General features: G+C 39.6%; 1 protein-coding gene across 1 annotated transcript in view; it reads left to right on the top strand.

The window, feature by feature from the left end:
- The first annotated feature begins 1,165 nt into the window (after nt 1-1,165).
- The window catches only part of USH2A (usherin), a 691,295-nt gene continuing 669,133 nt past the window's right edge, over nt 1,166-23,327 (top strand). Inside the window, exons 1-2 of the mRNA XM_072814508.1 lie at nt 1,166-1,641; nt 5,657-5,822. Of these exons, the coding sequence (XP_072670609.1) occupies nt 1,166-1,641; nt 5,657-5,822 (642 nt within the window). The remainder of the gene's footprint in view (nt 1,642-5,656; nt 5,823-23,327) is intronic.

Genomic DNA, 23,327 nt, shown 5'->3' on the forward strand with positions numbered 1-23,327 from the left:
CCCTCCAGGTCCCTCCCACTGCCTGAAGCACCTGCTGAAAGCTTGGGGAGCTCAGTTCCAGACGGGCCACCAAGCAGACTGCGCTCTGAGTTTTCAGGTAACCAAGTGTTTGCCGTGCAGAATAGTCTCCTTGGGCACCCACGTCTTCCTCGCAGCGTTCCTGCTGCTGTGGCCTATTTGCTGAGAGTAACCCAGGGTTGGGGCGGGGGGTACCGCAGCGTTGCCAGGCAACGGGGGACAGCGGTCCTGTGAAGAGCCATTTGTCACACTGAAGGGACTGGTTGAGATGCAATAAAGAAATGGTAATTCAGCTTATTTATCAATACAATTACTGACACCTTATTAGGGGTCCATATTTAACCTCCAAATACGTAGTCATATGAGGAAACACGAACACAGACGTTTGCTAAATACTAAGGCATAGGACAGACAGATGGTGTCGGGTTTCTAATCAGCTTTACCGTGAGCTTAAAGTTGCTGCACATGCTGGGATGGGGGCGGGGGGGGGGGGAGGCCCAAAGTGCTTTGCCAGCTTTATTTCGGACATCTGCAAGTTAGCTGTGCGCTACAACCTAAGGTGCATGTGTACAGAAAAGTCCATGCAATTCTTTCCCTTGCTAAGTCGATCGTGCTAATTCCCCGGGGCTGGGTGGGTGGCTAGCAACCTGCAATACCGCCTGGCGAAATAGGGTCGCACGAAATATCAGTGCATCTGTGTCGACCTCGGCGTGGGTGCCGGTGGGTATAGCCACGTAGCGCAGGTGCGTGGGTGTATGACTTTGTAAGTGGTTGCTCTGCTTCTCAAGTGCCCCACAGGACAGTGAGCAAAAAAAAGAGTATTTTTCCTCCCGACGGGGTGCCTCAAAATGCTGTTTGCTTTGAGAAGCTCAACAAGGTGTGTTGTCCAGGGCTCAGGGTCCTCGGGCTTGGGGTGAAGTTGCGTTGCAAAGGGGGAGGCAGGTTGTCCTTGACCCTTTTTTTTGTGTTTGCTCCCCAGCCCCCAGCGGCCCCCCATGTGTGCACCCTCGCCAAGGCCGCCTGCGGTGTGGCCCGGGCGTGAGGACGGCTGCGCGCCTTGCGGGCCATGGAGCATCCCCGGGGCACCTGAGGCACCTGCTGCGGGGCGCGGCGGGCGGGCGCGGGGGGAGCGTGCGCGGCTGTGACCATGCGGCGCCCGGCTCGGGCCCTGGGCCCCCGCCCCCTGACCCGCGTCCCCGAAGCTCTGCTCTTCGCGTCTTTCGCTGCCATCTCCCTGGCCGCCCCTCAGGGTCTCTTCCCCAGGCTGGAGAACGTGGGCGCTTTCAAGAGCCTGACCCTTGTGCCCCCCCAAGCGACCTGTGGGCGAAGCACGTTTTGTCACCCCTCTGCCGCCGCCGAGGGCCTCGGGCTCTGCACCCAGCGCCTCTGCATCCAGGATTGCCCCCACAGATCCTCCCCTCCCGTCTACACCGCCCTGCTCCCCGCGGGCCTGCGCAGCTGCATCACCCTGGACAAGCACGACCTGTGTCCCGCCTGCCAGAGCAACGCCACCAGTTTCATCTTTGGAAATCAGCAGGATTGCTTTTCCTCTCCTCCTTCTCCAAGGCTGGAGGCATCCTTTACCTTAGCCGTGTGGCTGAAACCCGAGCAAGAAGGTGTAATGTAAGTAGGAGAGTGAGTGTAAGCTTTCCTGGGGTCCTGCACAATCCCTAGTAGTGAAGATCATTGCCACTTGACCCCTAACCAGCAGTGGAGGCTAACTCTGGAATTCAGGAACATCAACGCCTATGGTAGTCTTCCCATTTGGGTTTACAATCCAAACCTTCCCCCCCCACCCCCCCACCCCGCCCTGAATTTAGAATTTTTTCCCCCTCCTTTTCATAGGCGAGTGAGCCCTCAGAAAAGAATTTGTTAAAATAGCTTCATTGCAGGCAGGCATGTTTCCACGTCTCATTTATTTTCCAGCCGGTGGGTGAAAACTTTGGTCTTAGCCCTCAGAGGCTCAGCCAGGCTCACTGTGGGTTTTAAGGTGGAAGGGGCAAGTAGTACAAATAATTGGTATTTTCTAAGTTCTGATCTAGGTTTTTATAACCAGCCTGCTCCTGCCAGAGTATGAAAATTTAACCAGGCATAGCAGCTCTCCAAGGGCTTAGGGTTGTGTTTTATTCATCCTTATTTTCCCAGGAAGAGATGTTCGACTCATGGAAGATGCCCAATAATAGGAGTTGAATAAATGAATAATCCCCTAACACTGAAAAGATACAGCTTTTGGCCTTTTACCTTGTGGTGCCTTCTGTTAGGGAATATATAGGAAAGCGTAAGCGATTCCCCAAAGCTTCCATGCCATTGATACCAGTAGAAATGCCTTTGGTGAGTTTGGACTGGGGCTTCCTTAACATTGTTTTATGTTAGTTTATGTGATTACCTGTTTTTCATTCTGTAATAGTTTCTAAAACTGACCTCTAACGTGTTTTCCCTAAGTGTTTAGAGCCAATCTGGAGATTTGAATAAGTAAGGAAGTTTTGAGGCATTTTTTGCTTATCTTTTGTCTTCCTGTAGGGCTTTTGGCTCTTCCCCTTGTGACAGTTTCTTTGTTTGAGAGTGTTGGCCAAATAGCTAAAAACTTGTGAAACAAACCAGAAAAGTCTTATAATCTCATAAGCAAATATGACTTAAATGTCTTTGGTGTTTAGTTTTCATTTGCCAAGTGAAAGTTGGCATTTTTCTTCATTTGGAGTGAAAATGATCACAAACCATTATCTCTATTTCTGTATCTCCCCCAAAAGCAAACCTTGTTTTTTTACTGTTTGAAATGTCAGTAAATCCAACCTCCTCAGTTTATGTAAAGAGTACCCAAAGAGTCTTAAAAAATTGTCTGCTGACAAATATGGCTAGGGAAAATTATTTTTTCCCAAGTTTTCCCCCACGGGATATGTCTCTACCAAATTCTTCTTCTATTGGTATCATTTTGTATAAATAAGACAGAGGGGTATTGATAGAGGCAGTGGCACATGGTTTACGGTCTGGAGACTTCCATGCATCAAGGTCGTTTCCATTCTCAAAACTAAAATAACTATGGGAATTGGGGGAATTTCGGGGTGTTTGCAGTAGATAAGTAAAACAAACAAAGCATGGATTATCCAATTATTGTTTATCCAGGAGCAGAATAAATCCAGTTCCTAAATATTTTGCTACCTGCCTTCCTCTCACATTCATTATCTACCAAAGCGAGTATGTTTACAAGCAAACAAAATAGCAAGGAAGATAATCAATAACATATTAAGAAATGCATTTTCAGTAAGCTTGGGAAAATAAGCCTGCATTTGGCAAATACATTCTTGAGTAATGGTCAAATTTTAACTTGTTGATTTAAACTCAAGAAAAAGGAGTAGAGACAAACTCTTCTTAGGTTGTTTGAAACCTGGAGACCTGGAGGCAGGGGGTTAAGAGAACTCTTTCATCCCAGTGATTTACAAAAATCCACCCACCCACTGAAGGGTTAAAAACATCACAGTAGAATTTCTATAAAGCTGTGTTTCTACTTTATGTGAAAACTTTATGTCAACTAAACCTATTTGCCGATGTTAAAAATACCTTCGTTTTCATATGTTATCAATTTTATTTTGCCAAAAAAATTGTATAGAATATAGAAAAATAGTGACAGTGAAATACTATTAAGTGTTCTCCAATCTTACTTTCACCTCTCAACTCCAGGTAAGAATACATGCCAGTGAGAAGGAATCATTTGTGGAAAGTGTGACCTTTAAGGAAAGTTTTAAAACATCTTTAGCAATATTTCCGGGTTGAGCCATTCTTACCCTTGTTTCTTTGACATTTCCTCTTTAAAAAAAAAATAATTATTTTTTCATGAGAGACACAGCGAGAGGTGGAGACATAGGCAGAGGGAGAAGCAGGCTCCCCGCAGGGAGCCTGAGGCAGGACTTGATCCCAGGACTCTGGGATCATGACCTGAACCAAAGGCAGATGCTCAACCATTGAACCACCCAGGTGCCCTGACACTTCCTCTTTTTTTTTTTTTTTTAATTTTTATTTATGATAGTCACAGAGAGAGAGAGAGAGAGAGAGAGAGAGAGGGGCAGAGACACAGGCAGAGGGAGAAGCAGGCTCCATGCCCCGGGAGCCCAACGTGGGATTCGATCCCGGGTCTCCAGGATCGCGCCCTGGGCCAAAGGCAGGCGCCAAACCGCTGCGCCACTCAGGGATCCCCCACTTCCTCTTTTTGATTTGGTCTTTGACTCATCAGATTTTCAGGGTCCACTCTGTACCTGGCTCTGCTCCTGTTCTCAGAAAACTCATGAGCTAATGGGAAGACAGATGGTGCCTTTAGTAAGGCAGCATAGTGTGTTAAAATAATACCAAGGAGGCCCCCCCTTCCCTGCACCAGAGAAGAGTTCTAAGATCAGGCTTAGTCCTGGAGATGCCTGAGCTGAGTAGGAGGCAACTGGGTGAAGAAAGGGACCCAAATTCTTCCAGGACATGATGAAATTCTCCTGCCTCGGAGGGGACACCTTGTTGAGTTCTTGTCTGTGGGATGCAGGTTGATGAGCATCTTTAAGAGCTAGTTATTTGGGGAGATGTTAAGGGCCAATGTCAGTGATATTTGTCTTCAAATAGCAGACCTTTGGGAATAAGCCACCCAGGAGGCTACTAGCAAGTGTTCATCATATTCTTTCTTCTGCTAAGAAGTTGAATTGTTAACACGAAATGTGATAGAGAGGAATGTGGCTTAAGTTCGTATCTGTTTCTGCTCAGTGGGTACAGAGTGACCCGAAATATACAATCCTATAATTACCACAAGCTAGTTTATATGAAATATGAATTAACACAGAAAATAAGCATTTACAAAAACACTTTTTGTCCCTTTAAAGGGATGGGGAAAGTGTGTGACTATGATGAGGATAGAAGTGATTTTTCAAATAATTTGATAATTGGCCTGACATAAGACCTAGATAATTTCTGGACATTCTTCTATTCTATCAAAATATTATTTCATAATATTTTATGGTCTTTAGAAGACTGTATGACCTTTCATCCAAGATCATTAATGTCATCCCAGTGCCTCAGTTGGGCTGTGTGGCCATGGAGAGCTCTTACAGACATTGGCTTTGCATTCTGGCCTGTTGAGGAGGAAGTAAGTCGAGATTGCAGTTGTCCATTCTCCATTTCATCATGGGAATTCAATAGAGCGATTCTGACTTCAGGGCTAGCACTTTAGAGTCTTCTATGGATGCTAAATTCTCTTTACATAAAAAAAAAAAAAAAAAAAAAGATTTGCGCGGGTGACTCAATCCTCAAGCAGGATGTAGTGACTTGTCTTCCTATAAAAGAAATAGCAGAAGACTAATGAACCAATAGGCTAAATGTTGGTTTTGCCGGATGATTCAACCACTTTCGTTTCCATCATGAATCTCTAATAAAGGGTGTTGAGGTTTTGGGGAATATATTGTAAATAAGAATTCTATTTTTTAATTGAAATAAAAGGGCTTCTTAATTGGAGTAACACTTGCTCTGGATATAATGACATGCAGGCACTTCTGCAGCGGGCACCCCTCTGAGTGGGGTTCAGGGTTATTTTCACACCACTGTAACTGCACAATGCCTTAGCATGTCTTTTGGTTGGATGCTGACCTTTTCTCTCTCTTGGTTGCTTCCTAAGGTGTGTTATAGAAAAGACGGCGGATGGGCAGATTGTGTTCAAACTTACAATATCCGAGAAAGAGACCATATTTTATTATCGCACAGTAAATGGTTTGCAGCCTCCAATAAAAGTAATGACACTGGGGAGAATTCTTGTGAAGAAATGGATTCATCTTAGTGTGCAGGTGAGTAAAATAAAAAATATTTAACATTTGGTTAAACACAAGGATCCGTCTTCCTTTCTTTCCTTTAAATGGCGTCTTCCCACAAGCTCAGAAGCAGTCCTTGTAGATTTCATTTATGTGTAAATGACAACTAAAGAAAAATAACATTTAAATGACCTAATGATGTATCTCTTGATATGCTAGCGTTTCCCCCCCACCTCAGAATTGCTGGGAGAACTCCCACTGAAGCTTGGGACAATGCTCTTTGGGGTAATAACATCCTCAGGAAAGTTTTGTTTTATTTGGTTAGTATATTTTGTTAAAAACTGTGGCAGGGCTCTTTCAGTGACTGGGGCTGATTATACTAGTTATGGCAGCCTCAACCCCCCCCCTCCCCCGCCTGGTTTTTACAGCTGTCTTTTGCAGATTGCATCTGATGATGTGAATAAAATTTGGCTGTTGCATTAAAATGCTGACCTTAGAACTAATGAACTTTACACTTCAGACACTCAGAAAGTGTTATATGATTACTTTAGTTGTCAGCCACAGTTTGTTTTAGCCTCAGAAGCTGTTAACGGCTGAGATAACTGTGAGAAATCTGGTATTTTGCAGTTCCTGGGAATGGAGACAGCGTTTAGCCTTTCTCCAATTCAGGGTACCCAGGGCAGCCAAAAGCCACCCTTGCCTTTCATACCAGAGGTCCAATGTACGACAGTCCCCATCCCACGTGCTCATAGGAGTAGCTGGAGTGCTTCATGCAAACCCCATTCACACTAGAGGACAATTGCACCCCTATTCTTGTTCTGGGAATAATCTTTGATTTCTCACATTGGTTCTGCAACCTGAAGCAGTTTGGAAGTAGACCTCCTTTGAGGGCTTTGAGAATTGTTAATTGGGCTTTAAAGCTTATTTCAGCACAGATATCGTTCTTGAGGATTTAGAGACACTTTGTACAGGTCTGTGTTTTGCCTGGTTGTAACTGAAATACTGCTATGTCTTTGCATAGTCCATTAAAAGCCTTAGGAAAAAAATTTAAATATAAATACAGAGAGGTAGCAATGATGGATTTCTATAGGAAGGTATTGACAGAGGAATATCCAGTCAGTGTGTTTTGCTTTATCTACTCAGCTTCTACTTAGGATATGAGTTTATCAAATGCAGTTGGCAGTGAGCTGCATCTCCATAGCACTAGGTTTGAAAGGACCCACAAAAGGGTTAAGTCATGTCTGGTTTTAAGGCCCTGTGTATAGCACACGATGGGTTCAATCCGGTTGTACTTACCTCTCATTTTCCACTGGTTACAGATAGGGGCCTAATTTGTTCTGTATCTTGAAATTGTTCATTCCACTCACTGGCCAGTGGAACAGAGTTAGGTTATCATGTTAAAAATATGGAGCTAGAAACTGTTGAAGAAAGGGAATCTGCAGAAGATGTCACATAGATAATGTTTGTTGCATATTTTTGTATCAACAATGATAAAAAAATGTTTTTTACTTGTCGTTATTTTGCCTTATCTGTGAAACCGTGCCATGTTTTGGCAGGCGGTAGTACATTAAAAGCTTTACAAAAGAAAGTTTAAAATCCAAATGTGAAAAGGTAACTATGACTGAATTACTCTCGTGGGAGTAAAATGCTCTTAGAGTGCCTATTGAAATCAGCATTATCATTTCAATACATGTCAAATATGAGTCATTTCCTAGTTTAGGCAAAAATTTCTTTATAAATCTTTAAATCTTCCCCTTCTTTCAAGAAAAGGTTAAAGTACTTATGATTTAATGAGACTGCTTTATTTCATATCTGTTGGGCTATCAAAAGAAAACTTGTCCTTTCCAATTTGTGTACTACTCTTTAAAATTTATTTTTACATAAAATTTTTTCCCATTCTACATTTTGAGTTAAAACTACAGAACAATTATAAAACATTGGAAAACCGTCGAGATCGGTCATTTGTTCACCTCGCATTTCTTGTTGCATTTGGAGACACCAGCATTATGAGAATCTGGATACATTGAAGGAAAATTAGTGATCACTTATTCTAAATTGGAGATCTGCATAGGGTTCCTTTAGATTGGACACCAGTCTGAATACATTGGAGATACTATGAAATTTATAATAAATTCATGTTATAGATGTTTAAAAAGGAATGTGCTAAAGGTTGCTATAAAGTCATGGAAAGGACAAGGGATTGGATGTAGGGATAATTTATTCAGGTAATGATACTCTGCGGTCTTAACAAAACCATTTGACTTAGTTTCCTTACTAATGTAATAGGAGGTTTGGACTAGGTGACAAAAGGAGGCTTCCTTGAATTCCCTCTCAATTCCCATAAAAACATAAGTGGAGTGTGGGGCGAGGCACAGTTGAAGTTTAGAAATCTCCTCTGAGTTTTGTAGGGTTGTCTAGATGGTAAGTGACAGAGCCAGCTCCGTGAGCTGATCATCAGGCTTGGGCTTTTTTTTTTTTTTTTTTTTCAAGATTTTTATTTATTTATTCATGAGAGTCATGGAGAGAGAGGCAGAGACACAGGCAGACAGAGAAGCAGGCTTCCATGCAGGGAGCCCGATGTGAGACTCCATCCTGGAATTCTGGGATCATGCCCCGAGCCTAAGGCAGACACTCAGTCTCTGAGCCACCCAGACATCCCTGGGCTTGTGCTTTTTTTCTGCTTGCCCATGCTCTCTGATATTCATCCAGGAACACTTTTTGGTAGATTTTCTGGCCAAGATATGGACAGTTGCTGTTTGTAACTCACTATATAACTGCAAAGAATATATGTTGATATAAAATGCGATATACTGTTGCATTATTATATCGTACATCCAAATTCTGTTTGACTTGGGGATTAGAGACTTCCATCATGCTGGACATAGGATAGGGCACATAATTGATAATCTGGTTTAGTCTCATTTCAAATTGCAAGTCTAATTAATGTGTATGCATATTTTTACTCATCCTCCAATATGGCCACAAATCAATGAGTTTGTATGGGGTGTGCATGCATGTACATGTGTGTTGTATGCGTAAAGATAAAACATACCTTTACTCATAAAATTGGCTCAGAAACCAGAATATAAGTTACAAAGGGCTAGTGACTTAAAATTAATTAACAGATCTAACCTCATACCTTACCTCAGTTCACTCAGTATCAGCTTTCCATCAGTAAAATCAGAATTTTAATTTCCCCAAATTCAGAAAAAAGAGATGAGTTTTAAATAATTAAATCTCTGAGCAAAAATGATGCCAGGAAGAGCCAGACATACTGAACATTGGCGGTCTAGTTTCTTAAACAAAAGATGCCTGATGTTATAGTAATGGATCTAACAGCTTTTATTCAAGAACTAGCATTTTTGAAGCTTCAACCTGTTGGAAAATGATTAGTTTTTAAATTAATATTCATTCAGGGACTTGAATCTGACACGATTGCCAATTTAAATTTCACTTTGGGGTTTAATATATTGGCTATTTCACATTATATCAAGCTGAAATTCGTTATGTCATATTTTTTATACTAAAACTGGAAAAAATCAATTCAGACTTTTTATTACCAAATGGGGAACACTGATAACATTAGCAGATTTTTTAAAGCTTGGTTTTCATATTGAATCACCACGTGCTTATAGTTATCGTAAGAGATCTCTTCTGATTTTCCTTCTTAAAAAAGGTTTTGAAATACATAAAAGAATTTTACTTCAGGAGTTTGTTATGGGATGGGAGGTAGAACAACTTGGAAACATAGTCACATTTAGTTGCCTATCATTTAAAAGTCAAGCTCATATGAGTGAAACCACTCATATGGGGAATATAAGAAATAGGGAAAGGGATTATAAGGGAAAGAAGGGAAAACGAGTGGTAAAAATTAGAGAGGGAGACAAACCGTGAGAGACTCCTAATTCTGAGAAACAAAGAGTTGCAGAAGGGGAGGGAGGATGGGGTGGCTGGGTGACAGGCACTGAGGAGGGCACCTGACGGGATGAGCACTGGGTGTTATACTATATGTTGGCAAATTGAACTTCAATTAAAAAAAATAAAGGAAAAATAAATAAAAGTCAAAGCTCAGACTTTCTTATGGAAAGACTATTTTCCCTTAAGCAGTTCTACATGGTGTATAGGACAAAGAGCACAAGTGAATCATTAGTATAGTAACCTTGGAGTAATTATGCTGAAATACAGTAAAACAGTTTATAATTTGAAACTGACGAAGTAATGCTACCATGGGAGTAAGACATGGGTTAGCAGTGGGGCTGTGTGCATTTTCTATGCTCTTTTGAAGGCCTCTTGAGACACTGACTGTTGAAGAGCCAGAGATGGTTCTAGCCATGGTGAGGTGAAAAAGAGCAGTTCTATTCTAATACAACGAAGGAAAGAATGTACGATAGATCGAGTTCTAGGAATCAATAGATGAAGAATAGGGGTTTCATAATCACAGTTTGTTCATGAGATATGTTCTTTTGATTTATGTATTCAATCTGAAAAAGGAAAACTATTGATAGTTCTGAAGAAAAAGAAAATGCAATTTAACCAATACCTGCTGGAATAGATAAACCAAGTCTCTCAATTAATCTCTGGAATATATGCCCATGTGCGCACTCTATAAAGGTACTCCATGTCTCTATTGATTGAGGGAACATAGAATGTCCATGCGACCTGATGGAAGCTTTCTCATTCAGTTCAGTTAGCTCTGTGTGCTGGGATCCTCATGGGAACACTACCCCAACTCTCACTCCAAGAGAATCTCAATCCATATTGTTTAATACTTTCTGTTGCTTTTAACTCTAACTACTGGTATGTATGGGTGCAGGTGTCAAACATTGTTAGTTATATCTAGCCAATGAACATCACCCAAGTTAGTTGACTAGTTTTAGTTATAAAAAACTGATTAAATATCAATAAAATTTACTGAATCACATTTCAGAATTAATTAAAAATGCTGATAATAGTAGCTGCCATTACTGAGCACTGGTTATGTATACCATATAAAACATGGCATAGGTTTAAATTTCAAATGCAAATAATAGTTCTGTGTCATCGGCTTATATTATCTCTATTTCAGAGATGAGAAAAATGACCCCTAGGTAGGTTAAGTTAGATTTACAGCGTAGATTTATGGTCACCAGTTTTTCTGACCATTAGCTAAAATTAAAAAAAAAAAAAAAAGGAATTGCAGTGAACCTAGATCACTATAATGATCCAAGGAATAAAGTTATTTGAATCCCTTTACCCAAAACACCAAGAACTGAAGATGTATCTGTAAAATAAATATAAATTATTTTTCTGTATCTCAGTACATATTTGTAATGTAAATATTTGTAATGTTTCACATATTGGCATAATTTGTACAGATAACTAAAATCAATATATTTTACAACTACATCCCTCACTGAGACAAATGGCTTACATGTACAACAGAGTATAATTTTATATAAAATTCTGCTCAGTATGTTCCTGGTTTGTGTCAGTCAGGAACAACTATAGTGGGTTAAAGGAGGAGTATCCCACTTAACCCATCCTGATCACCTGATCCATGCATATAGAACCAAGACACATTTTGATGCAATAGTAATGAGGAAGATTCTCCCCAGTTGATGATGGAGAGAGGTAAAACCATCCAGGTAAAAATTATTCTGTGTTTTCGCACATGACTTTCAAATACAACATTTAGACAGAAGGCAAGGCTTTAATTTTTGACATTTTACTTCAATTGTGCAACCCTCAGGAAAATCATGTAACTCCTTGAAACGTTAGATACCTATTGCAAATTTAGAACAAAGATGAACCCAGCCCATTTGGTTTACACCATAAATGTGAACACGTGTAAAGACAATGATGTCTGATAAACCACTTTATCATCTGCTATGATAGCTTACAGTCTGTTAGGAGAAAAAGACAATCAAATAATCATACCGATGAAAGCAAAATTATAACTGTGATATGTGCTATGGGATCATACGAAGGACAATTTGATCAAATCACTGAAGCCAAGGAAGGCTTACTTGAAGAAATTATATTAGACATGTGTATTAGTTTTCTAGGTCTGCCCTAAAAAAACACGTCACCAACTGGGTAGTTTAAAACAACAGAAATGTATTCTCACACAATTCTTGAGGCTAGAAATTGAAATCAAGGTGTCCTCAAGGCCATTCTCTCTCTCTCTCTGAAACCCATAGAGTAGTATCCTTCCTTGCTTCTGGCTTCTGGTGTTTGCCAGCAATCCTTAGCTTTTAGATGCCTCACACAACTTCTCTGCCTTCTCTATCATGTGGCCATCTTTTCCCCTCCTGTGTCATTGTCTCCTGTAAAGACACCAGTTACATTGGATTAGGACCCACCCTGATTCAGTATGACTTCCTTTCAACTGATTGCATCCCGGAAGACCCTATTTCCAAATAAGGTCTTCTATATGAGTGCTGGGGTTTAAGACTTCAGTTCATCTTTGTGGGGGACATAATTGTGTGGATAACAAAATGTATCCAATAGAATGCATAGGATCCAACTAGGCAAAGAGAATGGAGAAGAACATTCTATACGTTCATAGCAAATAATGCAAACATCCTTTTATAAAAGAGAGTATGTTGCATGTGGGAAGCTAAAAGGCCAGTATAGGTAGAAGGCAGCAAAGTGGAACAGAATGTAAAATAAACCAGAGGGCTTGGGAGAGGCTGTATTTTAAAGAACATAGTCGACCATGTTAAAATGTTTTCAGAGGGGACGCCTGGGTGGTTCAGTGGATAAACGCCTGCCTTTGGCTCAGAGTGTGATCCTGGAGTCCTGGGATCGAGTCCCATATCAGGCTCCTTGTGTGGGGCCTGCTTCTCCCTTTACCTATGTCTCTGCCTCTCTCTCTCTCTCTGTGTGTGTCTCGCATGAATAAATAAATAAAATAAAATAAATAAAATGTTTTCAGTGGACTCTATTGAAATGTTTCCTGTAGGGAATAGGTGATGGGGGAGGCAGGGAAGGAAGGGAAGTAGGTAAGACATAAGCAGATGATCTTTTCATAAAAACTCCTTTGGTTGCAGAGAAGAGTTTGCATGAGGACAAGATTAAAGGTTTGTTAGGTTGTGCTCATGTTCCCCAGTGAGATATAAGTTTACCTGTAAAGATGATAGTAGATATATTATAGAGAAGTGGTCAGTTTTGAGAGCTGTTTGGGAGTCTAAAACAAAGGACTTGCTGATGGAAGAACTTGTAAGTTAAGGGAAGGGAGTTGTGATAAATCCCAGATTTCTGGCTTCAGCAATCGCATGGCTAAGTTTCATTTACTTAAATAGAAACACTAGAAGAGAATCAGATTTTTGATACTTGGCACATATGAACTAGAATTCTGCTCAGAGCAATAACTCCCAACTATAGAAATCACTAGCATCATAAAAATTTTAAAAAATATTCTGATGCCCACACTTCATTATGTCTTCATTGGTCTGGGGTGAGGGCCAAGCATTGTTTCTACTCTCCTTCATTCCTCAATGGATTAAAACGTGTAACAAAATAAAATAATCTGAATTCAAGACAGGAAATGATCATCTCCAATTCAGGTATGTTAGGAAAGATGAATAAAGGTAGGATGTGAATTAACTCTTGAAGCTAGATAGGATTTAAGTAGGTGGAGAAGAAGAGGGAGGAAAAATTCAATAGGTTAAAAAACAGGGGCACAATGCCCAGGAGATGAAAATAGCAAAAAGGATTCAGTAAGAGTGAGGGTCTGAGTTTCTTAGAAGAAATACATCATGTCTTAAATGAAAAAGGCTGAACAAAACAATAGCTTAGAGGTTTACATAGAGCTATAGAGTTTGTTTTTCTCCTCCTGACAAATAACCCCTTTTTTCCCACCTGTTCTTAATCCAATCTATTTGGTAATGGGTATAAGCCATTAGTATATAAATAATGTGCACGCACACACATACAGGTTAGCTAATATGTGCAAAGAATTATCACACATCACATTATAATGTTTACTTTTACAAATCTGAATGTTATCAGTCTAATATTTCACAGCAAAAATTTAAGTTCAGTAAAGCCTTTCCTATGGAAACACTTCCAATCAAGTTCTAAAGCAAGCCGTGAATAAATAGATGTTTAAACTTAGAAAATAGTGTTTGAAGAAGTTAGTAAATTTTCTTGCTTGAAAATTATTGATTTTCAGCCAATAGCGCCAATAGCTATAAATATATAGCCAAAGCTATAAAAGACAAAAAAGAAAATATATACTAATATTATAGAACACATTTATTACATATACTACTAAAATTGAAAAATGCTATAAAAAGAAGAGTATTTTCCAATGTCTACTTATTTGTTTTCAACAATCTCTAGTCCTGAAAAGGCCACTATGGTGATTCTGTAAAATTTGTAATGGTCAAAATTTGATGGTAGTGCTTTTTAAAACCTATATTATTTAATGGAATTGTCATTTATATTATATCACTTTCATCTAAAAGCCAAATATAATAAGACAGATAATTTGTGCTTTTTTTTTGAGGATAGGCATTCTTGTGCCTACAGGGCTAACTGACGCCTTCAGTTATACATGAACAATTACCACTAAAGTCAGAAAGAACAGTGTACGTATAACCTAGGGCAGAATTTGGCCTATGGTATGTATCACTTGGTAATGGAATGGAGAATATGACTTTATTTAAACATGGACTTTAATAGTTTTATTTTCCCATACTGTTTCCCTTGATATTTCTCTCTCTCAAATATAGCATTCAAGTGTTCCAAGCAGCTGCATTGCTCTGGATACATAATAAAGATACTAGTTTAGATAACTAGAAGCCAAAAACAGAATTGTTAAAAATTAAAACAAATTAAGAGAACTTTTCCAAGAATCGAAAGGCTTTCATAGGCTCTTTAATCTTCTAATTAACTACAGCAGTGCAAAAATACTGATATTTGTAAATTATTTATATAGTTGTATACATATGTATATTATAAGCACTTATGTCAGAAAAAGCAATCTCATTCAGCTTTCTAAAGATTACATGAAATAACCCCCCCCCCAAAAAAAAGAATCACATATTCTAGAGGTAGAAAAATAATTGGATCGGTTTTGTTTATGCTTAGTGTTCACGCTTCTCAGTCTGGGGAGAGTGGAAAGAATGAAAAAATGGGAGGAAGCTGCAGAAGGCATTTGTGTTGTGGGGGGGGAGGAAGGATGGGGATAGAGAGAGCCCAGGGGCCTGGGGAGGAGACTCAAGCCTATGTCAGTTTCACGGTGGCAGAGGTTGACCAAAAAAAATTTAGATAATAGACATATTAGTATGTAACTTGAAGTTGTTTGTTTTCTGGGCTACAAATCCCTTGTATTATCCCAATTGGTCCAAATCTGTCACATGTAACCACTTTGGGGTGTTGGCGCTAAGGAATTTATAGAAAGGAGTTGGCTTCCTTTCTCATGGCCAGGTGGATATACGTGCTTCTCACTTGTCCCTGCCACCACCATTCTAAAAATACGGAGCATTGTCTCATATAACCTGGTTGCTGATGGGTGGGGTTGAAGTTTAGCTTCCCTTTCAGGACCTTCCCAGTGAATGGGAGCCACCTACTGGCACCACACTGTTGCTCTCGAGTGGTGATGTATTCTGAAATGCCCACTGAGCCCCCACTGCCACCAGGGAGGGGAAAGCACCTTACTGACTCACACCACTTTGTGGCTGTGGGGTAGGAGTGGAAACTGAGCTTCCTGTTGGTCCCTGTTGACACCAAAGGGTGGAGAAGTGGATGTTAAGTGATCCCCTCTCATAACACCTCATTGATGCCTGGTGTGAATGGAGGCTCAGCTTCGCACAGGGTCCAATTCACAAGGAGGAGAAGAGGGCAGTGAAATACTGCCTGACCCTACCTCATACCACATGCTTCAGTCTCATTCATACCGTTGGGGATGGAGGCTCAGCTCCCCATCAGTCTCTGCTCACTTGATGGAGGTGGGGTGGAAACCAGAGTGTAGACCAGTCCCGATGTACCTTCATTCTCTTTGCTGTGAAATGGGTTGGAGGTTCAGCTCTCAGCCAGACTCACTCCCCTGACACCAATGATTGGGGAAAATAAAGCACTGAACAGCTCTGGCTCATATTTCCTTGTTCAGTCTTCTTGATGCCGGGCAGGTATGAAGATCCAGCTCCTGATGGGCCCTGACGAGGGTGGGAGGAAGTACAGTGCTGACTTGTCCTGCCTTGTACCACCTCCTGTGTCCTGTGGCTGTCAGATTGGGAGTGGAGGGAGAGGCTCAGTGTCTTGCTGGGCTGGTAAAGAGTTGGGGTACAGCCTCGTTTAGCCAGATGGGAGACGACAGAGCAGCTCTCTGCTCACCCTGACAATACTACTTTGGAGGGGGAGTCCAAGTGCTGTCTCCTTTCGTTGAGCAGGGGCTAGAAAATAAGCTCTTTACTCAGTTCCATTAACACTACCCTGACAGTTAGATTGGAGAATTCCCTGTTTCCACCAAGTGGAGAGCCAAAGATCAGCTCCTTGTTTGGTTTGTCAGCACTGCCATGCAGGGGAATTGGAAGATTGCCTGCATTTGCCAGGAGGACTGGAAAATTCTCACTGTGTGGGGGAATCAGAGTAGAGCAGCTTATACTGGGTGGGAAGGTGGGACAAAATTTAGCCTCCTGATGGGCTCTGCTGGAACCATGAGGAGGGAGAAGGGGAGGGAGGAGGAGGGCAACTCCACTGGTGTTTGGCTACAGTAGGGCTGAAATTGCCAGAAAGGGTTCTCTTTTTCATTCCAACATTTTCTAGGCCCTTTATCTAGGAAAAGTAGACTTTTTTTTTTAACTTATTTTATCTGTGCCTGGTGATGGTTCTAGGATAGATGCTTCTGGAATGTTCCACCGAGGATATATGGGTAGTAAAAAACAAACAAACAAAAACCTAGGGGATTTGCTGTCATGTTATTCCTCCAATCCTGAGGTCCCTAAGTTTCGCCTCCTCCTTTCCACCTTGAAGAGTTGTCCTATACTTGTTTATTGTGTTATGCCCACAGTTTTTTTTTAATTATAGAGAGAGCACCTGGGAGAAATAGAGTAACTCTGTTTCTGTCAGAACCGGAAGTCCCAGTGTTTTCAGTAGGACCTTGCCCACCATTTTTTAAATGCCTGTGGTTATAAACCTCATTATGTTTAGAACACATTGGCGAAAACGATGAGAAGGAAGAATGTTTTGTAAAATGAATTGCATATAAGAAGGAAAAAGAGAGAAGATATGCTGGTCAGATACTGCAGAGTCCATTCTAACAAAGCTAGACACGGTCTTGTTTACCAACAAAAATCTGGCATAAATTGTAGCAGTGTTCAGATGTGCTGGCTTGTGGTTAAGGGATGATGAGAAACCTGTGCATGAACATTGCAGGTTCTTGTAAAAATTTTCAGCAACTATTTGGTCAAAATTGCAGTTAAAAGATAAGGTTGAAAAGGTTTCTGAACCAAATATGGGGCCGGATATATGTAAAATAACCACTTAGGCCAGCAAGGTGCGTCCTTTATTGCCTGTGATTATTGCAACTCCAGCTGCTGGCAGAGAGCCATCCCTTTCATGTGGGCAAGTAGAAGATTAATTCTCAATTAGAAATATAGGCTTGATGCAAGGACAACATTTAACTTGGCATCAACGCATCAACATTTCAGCTAATTTATCTGACCGTGAACACGTCAGGGGAAAGAGAAATTGCTAATGTTTCATATGAAACAGGAGATGGAGCTAGGGGGAAGTAATACAGTTTGCACCTTTTTCTACTTTACTTCAATTAATTTTGGAAGGTATGTCTTTTTGAAGCAAGTTTAGATGTGGAAATGCTACTTACAAACCCTCAAGACTTGTCTCTTTCTGTGTTAGAATTACCATCACCTTGGTGTATATTTGATTTGTGAATGGGGGAAAGTAGTCATTAAGATGCAAAATGATTATCATTATTTGAAGATCTCATGACTAGGAGTTTCTTGTGTTAATATAAGTAGTTTGATGTTCATTTGTACCATGTGTAACTGGTTCATGTAGTGATTAAAATAATAAGCAATGCTTGATCATGGTTAAAATAAATACCAAGGATAAACTCTTCTATTAATTAGTGAGAGCTTATCCAAATTAGCATCTATAATTATGAGCTGTTGTTAATTTTTGTTGCAACCTATTAGATATAGTGTCCTAAATCACTGACACTTGTATAAATGAGCATTAATGATAGGTGACTTATTTTATAAATGCACAGTGGATGCTTCCGTAGAAAATGTATACAACGAAATATGCATTTTGGGTAATATTTCAAGTGGAATCATAGAAACTTCATGTGGAATTTGGAATTTAGCATAAACAAAAAGATTAGGTTGGCTTGTTGTGCCTAATACTGTGTCCCTAGGTAGGAAGCAGAACTGTGTCCCTAGGTAGGAAGCTTTTGATTCAAGGTTTGCTTGCGCTCTGACTCATTTTTGTATGGCTTTCTGTTTCCCTGAGTCACATCACAGGTCTTTCTATTACAAACTTTTGGCATATTTCTTAAACTGACTCAATCTTATGTGCTTGTATAACAAGTGCCAGAGAAAGTAGTTATTGCTTCTTGATACTGATATATTTACTAGTATATTTGTATATAGCTGTGAAGTGGTTGGGAACAGAATAAGTGAATGCCTAGAAATTATCCCAAGTTTGGATTTTGTCTGTATTCACATTTTTACTATACCTGTCACATTCTTGAATAGATTAATTGCTTTGGGGAAGGATTTCTCAATCTCAGCACCATTGACATTTTGGACAGGATAGTCTTCTTTCATAGGGGGTTCTGTGCATTGTAGGGTGTTCAGCAGCAGCCCTGGCATCGATGTACTAGAAGCATGTAGTCAGTGTATAATAGGGTTTTGCAACCTCCAAATATACCTTTATGTTACTCTATTATAGTCACTGCCTTCTCCCATGCCATCAACCTCTGATCTGTTTTCTGAGTAAATATCTAGGAGCAGAATCACTGGCTTGTATGGTATGTGTATGCTTAGATTTATCAGAAATTGCCAAACTGTCCTCCAGCGTTTTTGTACCACGCATTCCCACCAGCAAAATGTAAGATTACGGTTGCTTTGCAGCCTTACCAGCACTTACATGATATGAGGAAAGAAGGAAGGAAGGAAGAAAGGAACAGAAGAAGGAAGGAAGGGAGGAAGGAAAGAATTAGTATGAATCCCAGTTTTATTTCAGGTTTTTATTCATGATCTGCAAGAGATCTCTTTCTTTTCCTTTCCTTTTTATTCATCTATCTTTTCCCTCCAGCCCTTTATCTTAGCCATTTTCCTGATAGATATTTTTTGGTATCTTACTGTTGTTTTGATTTGCACTTCCCTGATTATTGGTAACATCGAAGATCTCTGGCATTTATTTGTCCTCCATGCGTCTTTGTGGTGAAATGTTTGTTCAAACCTTCCCACTTAAAAATACTCTGTTCTTTGGAATCCCTGGGTGGCTCAGTGGTTTAGCGCCTGCCTTTGGCCCAGGGCGTGATCCTGGAGTCCCGAGATCGAGTCCCACATTGGGCTCCCGGCAGGGAGCCTGCTTCTCCCTCTGCCTGTGTCTCTGAGTTTCTCATGAGTAAATAAATAAAATCTTTAAAAAAATAAAAAAATTCTGTTTTTTGTTTTCTTATTATGGAGCTTCAGTGGCCTTTTATGTATTCTGCATACAAACGCTTTGTTATTTGTTTTGCAAATACTCTTCCAGTCTGTAGCTTGTCTTCTCATTTTTTCAACAGTATCTTTTACAGATTAGAAATTTTTAATTAGGGATCCCTGGGTGGCGCAGCGGTTTGGTGCCTGTCTTTGGCCTAGGGCGCGATCCTGGAGACCTGGGATCGAATCCCACATCGGGCTCCTGGTGCATGGAGCCTGCTTCTCCCTCTGCCTGTGTCTCTGCCTCCCTCTCTCTCTCTCTGTAACTATCATAAATAAATAAAAATTAAAAAAAAAAATAAAACATTTAAAAAAAAAAGAAATTTTTAATTATCCAGGTTTTGATTTCCTTGAACAATCTGTTTGCTTTGGTTCATTTTTCCAAACACTCGGGTAGTTGCTTTTTAGATTTTATTCAGAGTTTTTAGTTGTAATTGGCAGGGCGAGATAGGTTGAAGTGGGCTTACTCCATCTTGGTCAGAATCAAAAGACCTGTATTATCCTTTTAAATTTTTCAAGGTTTTTATAAACATTAATCTATTAATAATATTTCTGCCTGCCATTTTCCGTATAAGAAAAAGAAATAATCAAAATTGATGTTTTCTGACCAAAAAATAATTAAGAAGCCATGTGAGAAATAACCAGAGGTTCCTAGGTTCTAAAACACCTAGAAAGGGGTGCCTGAGTGGTTCAGTCGCTAAAGTGTCTGCTTTCAGCTCAAGTCATAATTTCAGGGTCCTGGGATGGAGCTCCCTGCTAAGTGGGGAGCCTGCTTCTCCCTCTCTCTCTGCTAATCCCTCTGCTTGTGCTGTCTCACTCTTTCTGCCAAATAAATAAATACAATCTTAAAAAAAAAACTGGAAGAAATAAACGTTTAGATGTTAAATCCTATTTAGCCTATCTCGTCAGCCCCTAGAATGCAAGTTTGGCTTATGAATCTTATTGAATTCTTATGACCTTTATTTTGTATATTCATTTTAGTATTTTCATAAATTGATTAAATTTTCAATGTAAATGTTTGCTGGTAGATACTATTTTTAAAATATGAAAATAAGGTTTCGAGGGAGTTTATTCTTTACTATATACAGAAGGGTCTTTTGTGACACAGTATTCTTTGGTGACACAATGGTAGCTTACTAGAGCAAGTCCACAGTTATGTTTTATGAGAGATCATGTGTTGAAGTCAGGATTGACAAATGCGTCTTTTGTTACTATATGTAATAAGTTGCAAAGAATCTCTGTGGTCTCCTGCCTGGTAAACAGTCAAATCCTCTTGCTTAAAGTATTTTACCTTCATGAGAAAAAAAGACCCTAAGTATCTATTATGTACACAGCGCCTTTAAAGAGGTCTTGAGGTTACTGAAGATAGTGAATTCATGCCCTCTATCCTCAAGAGGGAGAATAGAAACAAATCATTGTGAGGCTAGGTTGAATTTTTGGAAGATCATTTTTGAATAAAATAAGATTTAAAAAGTCATAAAAGTTATAGAACTCACATTTTTAGAATACTTAGAAAGTAAATAAGAAAAAAGACAAATTCAACCAATGCCCCCAATAATTTTGCTATAATACTATTTTTTCCATCCTTTCCTTTTTTAAAAGTGAACATTGCATCACAGTTTATTTTCATGTAACTTCATAGTTCAAGGCATGTCCTGAGGGAAGTAATTAGAGATTCCCCAAGAGAAGAAGCAGGTTGCTAAAGAAAAGAGCTAGCATGAGAGTTCAGGAAGCTGCTACATTCTGGAGATATATATATAATGTAGAAAGTTATACACTTGTCCTTATATCCTTTAAAGACTTGTCCTTAGTGCAATTTCTCTTAGACTATAAGCTCTTTGAGGGACAGAACAGTAATTATATAACTTTTAAAATTTAAAAATAAATCAATCCACCTGAATTATATCCATTGGGTTCTTGCTGAGTCAAAGGTTTTAAGTGTATAGTTCATATGGTTTTATGAACTAGCCGATGAAGAAGGTACAGATAAGGCAACTGAGGCATGGAATGATTGAGAATATTTAACAGAGCTGAGTATAGTGTCACAAGCAGTTTGAAGCTCAACACATTTTTCTTGGTTGACAATATGCACAGACAAAAAAAGAATAGCTAGAAAGTTTGTTCAATATAGGATGCAGACCTGAAACAAAAGCAGATGGGCACCGCGGAATCTGCTTGAGAGGTCACAGTGCCCAGGGGGAAACAACTCTAAGCAAGCCAGTTAACCTCCCTCACCTTAGTTCTCTTGTTGGTATAATGCAGTGCTTATGCAAACTCAATACATGTCAAAAAAGATCTGCAAGGCATTGTCTAAAATTGACCCTCTGGATTTCTTCATGCATGCTTGGTTATTATTTATTAAGATGTATTGGAGGCAAGTCTCAAATGGTAGAAAAGATAAAAGGCAGATCTGCAAAGTGAAGAGGTGGAGTTAAGCACAATGCAACAGAAACTCTTATCCTAATCCAGGAGGACTTCACCTGTCAATCAAATCTATATTCATTATTTTTTTAAAAGGTTAATAATGGCTTGTTAACTGAGCAAGCTGGCAGCTGTTAGAGCAATGAGATGAGATCTTGGGGGCTTCTATGACCAGTTGATGACTGACTGACCAGTTTCAAAAGATGCTGTGAAGGATCATAAAGTTTAGTTCCATGTGTATTTTGATGATAGTTGCATCTATATTTAAAGCTTTCTGTCACTGGAAGCACTCTTGGTGTTGTCAGACTGTCTATTGGACTGGATGAGCTGCAACTTCTTGCAATTGAATGTCAATAAGACCAAAGCAATTTTGGTTGATTCATAGCACCAGCTTAAGCATATTCACTTGCTCAGATTACATTTGACAGATAGTTACCTTCAGCTGAACTCTGTGGTTAGAAGCCTGGGCGTACTCTTGACAGTGAGCTTAGAGTTGATGCCTAATGTTTATTTCATATCCTGTTTTTCCCTTCCCTAATACTGCATGTGTAAATCTATATTTAAATATATTCACAGCTGATGTTCTCGTCCGTCCACTTGTTATCTCTGGACAGAATGCTGTAATGATTCCATTTCATTATTTTAATAAGAATAACTTACAGTCATCCAGTTTTAATTTTATTAAATCAGATGAGTAATGATAAGTTGTAAAGGGTCTCCTTGATGAGTGATTGCAACATGCTAGCTGGAAAATTCTCACATAATGGGAGATATTTTACAACTTGAAAAAACTTAAAATCTTGGAAGTCGGGTGTATGATTATGGATACCAAGAGAACATCTCCACGTTTATTTGCCATATCATTATTCCTTCATTTTCTGTTACTTAGGCCTGTGAGTTCTCTTCAAAGCTTAGGTACAGAAGTATCCATTTTGGGAACATTTAGCTCTTTAAAAGCCACATATAATTTGAGGAGCATATCTACAATATTTCCATTGAACTATAAAATACCTATGATCCCATATACTATAAGATAAAAAGATTCCTGCCTTTTCTTAATGTTTAGGGTGGTAAAATAATTAAGACCTGGGGGGTTTTGTTTGGGAAAAGGTCGAGTTATGGTGTGAATTCATTCTTCATTGTGTTATTCCATTCTCAACTTTTCAGCTAAATTCATTAAGATTCTGATTGGGAAATTTAAGGGACACATAGATCTAATAATCTGAGCCTAAGTCTCCTGTTCTATACAAATAACACTGCAAAGCTCTGGAATCCCTTTATTTAACTAGGTGAATGGCAGCTGTGTTTGCATCAGCCTCAACCTAGCTTGGAAACAGTGATTGCAAAGCAAACATGTTTTACTCATGCATTTCCATCTTTTCTAGAATCTGCGATTTTAACACATCAAACAATTCAAATTATGTAGTTATACGTTTCACACAGGAGAAAAACTCATGCTGAA

This window comes from Canis lupus, chromosome 38 (assembly GCF_048164855.1).
Source record: "Canis lupus baileyi chromosome 38, mCanLup2.hap1, whole genome shotgun sequence".
In the NCBI taxonomy this organism is placed as follows: domain Eukaryota; kingdom Metazoa; phylum Chordata; class Mammalia; order Carnivora; family Canidae; genus Canis; species Canis lupus.